This window comes from Pseudomyrmex gracilis, unplaced genomic scaffold (genome assembly GCF_002006095.1).
Source record: "Pseudomyrmex gracilis isolate BER0280 unplaced genomic scaffold, ASM200609v1 scaffold_327, whole genome shotgun sequence".
In the NCBI taxonomy this organism is placed as follows: Eukaryota; Metazoa; Arthropoda; class Insecta; order Hymenoptera; family Formicidae; genus Pseudomyrmex; species Pseudomyrmex gracilis.
The window spans coordinates 86,937-95,164 of NW_018020911.1; the positions used below are offsets into that span (position 1 = coordinate 86,937).

An 8,228-nucleotide genomic window follows, 5' to 3' on the forward strand; every position below is an offset into this window, starting at 1 on the left:
TAAGGTGGCCTAGTTGGAGGTGTAGGAGGCGGTGATGGTGGTATGTAAGGTGGCCTAGTTGGAGGTGTAGGTGGCGGTGATGGTGGTATATAAGGTGGCCTAGTTGGAGGTGTAGGGGGCGGTGATGGTGGTATGTAAGGTGGTCTGGTTGGAGGTGTAGGCGGCTGTGATGGTGGTATGTAAGGTGGTCTTGTTGGAGGTGTAGGCGGCGGTGATGGTGGTATATAAGGTGGTCTGGTTGGAGGTGATGGAGGAGGTGTTCTTGGTGGTAGTGTAAACTCTGTGCCTGGAGTTGAATAAACATATCCTTCACTTGTTAAAGGAAATGGTATTCTTTGTGTAGTTCTTGGTGGTGAGGGTGGTGTTCTGATTGGCGGCGGTGTTGTTCTAATCGGTGGTGGTGTTGTTCTGATCGGCGGTGGTGTTCTGATCGGCGGCGTCGTAAATGGTATTCTGGGAGTTGTATAAGGATATCCAGTTGTTTTTGGAGGAGGTGGTGGTGTTTTGATCGGCGGCGGTGTTGTTCTGATTGGCGGTGGTGTTGTTCTGATCGGCGGCGGTGTTGTAGACGGCGTCGTAAATGGTATTCTGGGAGTTGTATAAGTATATCCACTCGTTACTGGAGGAGGTGGTGTTTTTGGTGGCGATGGTGGTGTCCTAGGCGGTACAGTCACAGTAATCTTTGGAGTTGTATATACATATTCCGTGGTGAATGGTGGTACGGTTGCTATGCTTGTCCGTGAACCTCTGTCAATGTAATTATAGCTTACGAATATATGCTTAGACAAAAAACTATATTTAGCTTTAACTATTACTAGACAATCAGTTGTAATTATATATATACAGGTTTTAAATCAAATTGTAATTGAATTAACAATGACATTTTGTATATGTCATACAAAAATATTTTAGAAAAAATTTATTTACACTTACGAAGGAGGTAAAGTGAAAGGCTTAGATGGTGGTTCATAGACGTAGCCCTGGAATTGGGCGCTATTTTCTATCGCGCGTTTACTTCTTCCATGGTTTGCTTCTACATGCCATGTAGAGAGTGCAGCCACTAAAGTGGCCGTCAAAAGTAGTTTCCACTGTAATATAACTTTCTTTATAATCTATTCTAATTTTAGATATAAAATAAAAATGTATACAATTAAATATTACGTTTTTAGCATAATATTTATTGCATAATATTTGATTATCATATTTTTATATTTAAATAAGATACAAACATTATATACATGTAATATTATTATTATATTAAATGTGTGAAATTTTATAATAATAAATATATTGAATTTTTATATATATTTATTTTAATTAAAATAATATAAGTGGTTTTCAAATTCTTCTTCAATAATTGGTAAGACACTCATGTATGCAATTGTAATAGATCGAAGATCGTTTATATAGAATAAAATCTCGCGCCTCACCTACGATAGTCTTACATAACACATCTCAGGGTCTCACAACGCTATACAACGATGACAATCGTGAAAGGTGGAATACAGTTATCGTACGTTTTCATTGATTAACGTTCGACAATCCTACAATTTACTACGACATACTATGCTTTCTGAACAGTTCTATTATGAACAATTTATATTGCATAAAAACGTGACAGAATTTGTTTTAATGTAACATTAACTTTCGTAGTTATACGTACGTGCTGTAAAATTATTACATAAACAAAGTCAGTTAAAACTTCCAATTTACACATAAACATATACATAATTTCTAATACTATGAGAAGAGAGAGATGATAAGTAATAATATAATCTTAACAATAATAATATCACAAGACATATTATGTGATTTATAGACATTTTACTTAAATACAATAATTTAAAAAATGAGATCGAACACATTAATTCATTATAAAAATTATTAGAACACTCGTAAACAGTTTAGAAATTATCTGAGTTAAACTTTTACAATTTTACGTAGTTTATTACATTTATTATCCAATGATTTAATATTACGAGAAACAGTGTATCAAATAATTTCTGTGTGCTTTTTGCTCACATATATATTCTGTGGCATCATCTAAGTCAATCGACTACGTCTATTAATCTATCGCTATATGTTTATTCCACTCTTCTGACCTTTACAGGTATTCATATTTACTTTAGACAGGTTTCTTTCTTAACGTGTCTTCGCAAGGAACCCCATTGTACTAGTGACAAGAAGTTCTCTTCGATTAGAGGTAATCACACTAAGAACTTAATAGTCTTGTTTGTCTGTCAAAAAATCAATAACAACATATAATTTCTAACAAATTTTTGCAAAAAATATGATATTTTAAAGAATTACTCTGTAGAAAGCGTTCAATAACGATACTGGTTTTACTGGTCGACTTCAAGCGTATAAGTTCACTCACGTTCTGTCGAAAAATTACGTGGGTCGTGATTATATAAATGCAAAAGGCGCGTACGATTTTGTGAAGAAGACTGCACAGCGTGAACTTATCTACTAGATGATAGATGTTTTTGACGGAATGTATGACAAGATTTATTTGCAAACCATTTACCAGTGACATGAATAATCATGGTATTCTTGTAACTCTGTAGAAATGCTCGGAAGACTACAAGAAAGATTCCGCTTTCTTAAAGAAACTTGTCAAAAGGACATTTATATTTAAAATCCTGGCGTGATAGCAATGAAAAAAGGTAATTTCGAAACTTTGTTGCATATGTCGGGCACAAGCATGCTTTTTTATAGCAATTATCTTGTTGAATTAATAAGTGGCACAATTATTAGAGCATGTGATAATTGAAAACATCGCAGTACAAACATCACTCTTGTTTACTTAGCACCGCGTAGAAATTCGTGCAAATTAAATAAACAATCGAACGGTACTCGCGAAGTATCTTTTAAATGTTTTATTTGTGTACATTCGGAGAAAGCGAAAGGTGCCGCGAGATGCCGACCGATAAGCGAGGACGGACCTCGATGGCCTTTTTCTCGCTGGATCCACGGATGGATCGTGCAAGGTGCAAAACGTCTCTTACGCAAGACAATCGAGCGTTGAAATTCCCAATCACGCGACTGTCGCTAATGGACACACGGAAGAAGATTCGATCCAATCACACGATGGCAATCAAGAAGATGTAGAGTTTTTTTTGTAAGAGCGGACCTTTTCGAGAGAAAGAAAGCGAAAGAGAGAGAGAGAGAGAGAGAGAGAGAGAGAGAGAGAGAGAGAAAGAAGAGAATTGCGCTTGTAAATAAAAGAGCTCTCTGTGAAAAATATTACAAGCGTCGTTTTAACGAACAATTTCACAGATTTATTAAAATTGATAGACATATTAAAAATCGCAAAAATTTATTTTGCATAAGCAAAACATGTTGGATTTTATAACATATGTGAGATGTATCACACATATTTATTTCACAATACGGGATTTCGCAAAACGCGCTTCTTCGCGTATCGCAATGCATCCTTGACGAAAAAAAAAGCAGGTGCCATAATTCGCGAGTGCCACCCAAGACTTGTGCCGTCGTACGCAATAGAAGTCAGCCAGTAGAGAAAGCACTATTCGCGTCTGGTTCGGTTTTTACGCAGCTGTTCGTTTCTTGGCGAAACAAGCTTAATCGGTGTTGGGGTGAGTGTATTTAACAAGTGAGCGGACTGTCGTCTATGACAGCGGCTGGGTCATAAGGTGCAAATACACACGGGAATTTTCTTGCATAAAGTCCGCGAACATCGTTCGCGTTACGTCTTGCCACTAATAAAAGAGGTAACCGGATCTTTCAGTTGCTTTCCAATTGTCGTGCGGGTCACAACCCAAAATAGACCAAAATTTATTTGCAATCAATTTTTCCAAATACAAGCAACACGTTTAGTCATTAACATGACATTATTATTGTGTATTGTATAGGGAAAAAAATCCATAAAAAGAATAGAAACTTCCGTAACCGGGCGCTTCTTCGCGCGCGTGTGAATATTGGCTTTTATCTGTGAGACATGTGTCTTTATTAACGAGAAATACGACACGTCTTGGAAAAAGACCGAAGAAACTTTATTGTCGAGGGACGATAAAAAAAGTTCCGGTTGTGCCGCACGCGACGCGACGCGTTTTCGCTGTTTAACATAACAGAGAGAAATGATTTCCAAGCCGGGATCTTACGTACGTATGTGGCGAAAAAAAAAACTCGTGTCTTCGCTTTTCAACCCCATGACATTTCTACGTGTGTTCACGTAGCTACGCGTGTATTATATCGCGAGAAATTGCGACGGCGCATTTATTTGTCGTTGGATGTGTCATAAAAAGCGTCACTTTCCCCCTCACGTTAAGCGTAACGGTATGTGAGAAATTCATCGCTGCGTACTACAATAGCTTTACGACGGTGAAAAGCTGTAAAACATAACCAATTTGACTGAATAGAGTTGCTAACAATGTATTTTACAACGTATCCGCGGAATTTGTAACCGAGATGAGCACAAGACGAGAAACAACATTAACTCAATTCCAATTTTACAAGATATGTTTTCTAGATGTTCTAATTAACGATTCTCTGATAAAAGTGAAGAGACACGACAGTAGCGCGGAATGTGTGCGACGTGCTTTAAGTAAAACCTCACGGTCTGATTCGACGAATTTCTTTGAATTCTTGTTTAAAGGTAAAAGTTTATCGCGTTTGTGCCGACGCGATGGGCCGCATTATAATTACATTATGCAATCGAGTGGCCTCGCGAGATCGAATCACCTGTCCTGAGGGGAGTAAAGCACGTGAATTTAATCGCGGAGAAAAGAAAAGGACAGCCCGATCATTTATTTATCATTATTGCGAAATGACGTAGGCCCATCTTGAAATTTACTTGACCAATTTGGTTCCTAACGGCGGCGGCGGCGGCGGCGCTATTGCGTAATCGAGAAATACCACGACGGCCGGCATCCACTGGATTCTGCGATCCGATCGATCAATGTAAGGTGATGCAGGAGATGAGGACGCTGCCCGATAAATGCAAACGATCACCCATACATAAGCGAGAATGTGAGTCACGCGCGTGAGACAAGCGAGGCGCAGCCTCGTTCTCACATATTTAAGTCTTGATGATAATGACAGAACACAAGTGTTTTGATAGTTAAATAACGAATCAGATTCGATCGAGTCTGTAAAATGTTACGAGAGATCATTTTTTTTTTTTTTTTGTTTTGCAAAGAAAATGTTATGCGATACATGTATAAAGAAAAGAAAGAATTCTTTCTCATATAATTTTGAAAAGATGAGATTTTTTTCAAGGTCGAAGCAGCTTCATATAAAAAAGATTCAACCTTGCCAGTAACGTTCGAAACATTAATTTGAGGGACAAATAACTTTTGTTTAATAATGACGAATTTTATCTACGAATTAATTTCTTCGATGTCCACTACATGGTTTTCAATTATACATATTAAATACAATTTTTGAAAACATGACACGTGTTTAAGATAAACAAGTTTTTTATATATTAGGTCTACCGGAAAGTTCTGTCCGTTTTTTGGAATAAAACAAAATACACATTTTTCTTACCGTCAATAAACTTTATTAAATAATATAATTGCCATTATTATTAATGATTTCTTGCCAGCGTGAGGGCAATTTGTATATCCCATTTTTTAAAAATTAAGAAAAATTTATATTTTGTTTTATTCCAAAAACGGACAGAACTTTCCGGTAGACCTAATATATCCTAAATGAAAAAAAAAGGATTTATAAATTTATCAATTACGTGATAAAGGCAAAAGAAAAAAGAAACGATCAAAGGATCAGAAATCAGAAACTAGCTTATTTACAGTAGTCACAACAATCACTACAATCGCGAGTGAATGTCATTACGTTCTAAGTTACCGAATTGAATCTTCTTTAGAAGTGACTCTCGAACGTGACAAATCGCCAACCGAACAATTCATCATCCTGTCGGCGTGCACTAATCTGAAGATTTAGAAAAAGTCCCGCAGGGGATTGGAACCTACTGCGATATTTGTTTGCGTAACACGTCAAGCACATGCTTCGGTAGTAATTACGACATTTTTGCAGGTCGTTAATGACGCGCAGTCATTGACATTCAAGCACGAACCATGTGGCGAATAGATTAGTGAAAGTTAGGATTATGTTGCAAGGCGGGTGTAATTAGTATATGACAATCTATATTCTAGGTATGACAATCTATATTCTAGGTTACAATTTGCGAGTAAAAAAATATTGTTACATCTCATTTGCAACGATTTTGATTAAATTACATTTATGTATCAAATTGCACAGTTTTTTTTATATCAAATGTTATATAACTAACACTAGTAATATTTGATAGAATAAGTCTTGTAATTTTTAAAAAAGTTTTATATTTTTTTTAATATTTTATATGCCATAGTGTTTTATGTTGTATATATATATGCGAAGACGTGAGTCACTCGCATAAAACAAAATATTTTTGTACGTTTTGTAGTGACGTGACATGATCGATCCTTATACTTCTCGTAGAGTAAAAACCTTTCACACGATGAGGCTCTCGCGATTATGTAGTTAGCAATTGAATATGCATTTCTATTATCTCGCGTTCTGAACGCTGATGGGTATCGCGAGTATATGACGTTCTCGCGCGACATGTAGAATTGTGCCAATGACGTAAAGACTACATCGTCACATTGCGCACACGTATATATTTCATTCGCACTTTCTAAGTACAAATCAGCATTGTGTCTCAAAACAGCGTGAAAAGGAGAGAGAGAGAAGCGAATTATCAAAATATAAAGGTTCGTTAAATTAAAGATCAAAATCGCTGAAAAATATACGGATCAATCGGATTCGTTTGTCTAATTTGCATAGGGCGTGTTTTGTGAGAGACTTGTGTATCGCAACATGCCTTATCTGGGACCGAGTGCGAGAAGATGCGGTTGTATTACGCCACGCGAGAGATCCTCGAGGAGATCTCTAATGGCACGCGAACCGTACAGTTTGATGGCATATAATGTTTTTTTTTTTTTTTTTTTTTTACGCAGAGATTGACCTTTGCCGAGCGAAAACTACTTTGTTACGTGATCAAAAAAAAACATCGTTCCCATTTTAATTCGCGCATTAAACAAGAATGGACATCTCGTTAGATAGCGCTAAAATTCGAAGAATTATAGGAATTGCATAAGTTTTTACTAATAAACACATCTTTTTATAATCGTACTTAAATCATCGACGCGGCAGCAAAGAGGTTTAATTTACATATTAATTAACATCATGAAAGATATTTTATAGAAGACATTAATGGATTGTTTTAGTTGCGTGGGAACGCTCTTCAACTTCAGAACAAAGTAATAAGTTCTCTCATACAAAGAAAATTAATTTAATTAGTTAAGTTTATATTTAGTATAATTTTGAAATTATGATTTTTCTCTTCTATTGCGCATGAATTTCAGTCTGAGATGGTGCGTTTTTCTTTACTTGTAAACAGTGACACACTTAAATAACATTCAAATAAAATTATAAATTATTGTGTTTTTATTTAGATTTTTATTGTAACATATACGCTAAATAAAAAAAACCAAGATTTATTGACAAATTTTCAGTTTAAGTAGCCAATGATAACCTTTGACATTTGCAACTGCAACACCCAGCTGTATCGCTGTTAATTCCCACGAGAAGATTGCACGCGCAAGGTTTACGTGGAAATATCAAATGGCGAGTTTACTGACGAAAAATGTTATTTTGCAGAAAAAGTAAAAGTAAAAGATAAAACAACTCGCGGCGAAGAGAAACTAAAATTCAAAAGCACGAAGATGACCAGGCACTCGTTATTGTCGCGAGAATGCACGCGGAATAAATTATCTCCGAGAGATGCGCTTTTGCCGTTGCATCCGCTGCAGAGTCGATACTTTCAACCATAAATTTTTTTTTGTTTTTTTTGTTTTTATGACGCAACGTTCGATTTCTCGAGTTTCGATTTAGCGACGATTTCTCACTATAGCGTTTTCACTGTATTTCTCCCACTATTTTTGGCACAATTTCGACGGAGGAAGGATATTCGCAACCCTCTCTTCGCGTTTGCCGCCCTCTCCCGGTATTTTTTTTTTCCGCTTACTGTCGCTCACGTCACTTTGTGATTCACGATTCGATTTTGACGCACTACCTTACTTACCATGTTGATCGACACGCTTAATCACCGTGGTAAAGAGACCGAAAAAAGAACGGACACTCTAAAACGAACACATGCCTCACTCGGGATTGCCAAAGCGTCCCGGGAGGTGACTTCTTCATCC

At 36.6% G+C, this 8,228-nt stretch overlaps 1 protein-coding gene across 1 annotated transcript in view; it reads right to left on the bottom strand.

Moving 5' to 3' along the window:
• LOC109860100 (proline-rich extensin-like protein EPR1) overlaps nucleotides 1–8,228 on the bottom strand; it is a 10,282-nt gene extending 2,054 nt beyond the window's left edge. Inside the window, exons 1-3 of the mRNA XM_020438968.1 lie at nucleotides 8,108–8,228; nucleotides 934–1,088; nucleotides 1–747 (exon numbers count right to left, since the gene is read on the bottom strand). Coding sequence (XP_020294557.1) covers nucleotides 1–747; nucleotides 934–1,088; nucleotides 8,108–8,110 — 905 coding nt within the window. The 5' untranslated portion in view covers nucleotides 8,111–8,228. The remainder of the gene's footprint in view (nucleotides 748–933; nucleotides 1,089–8,107) is intronic.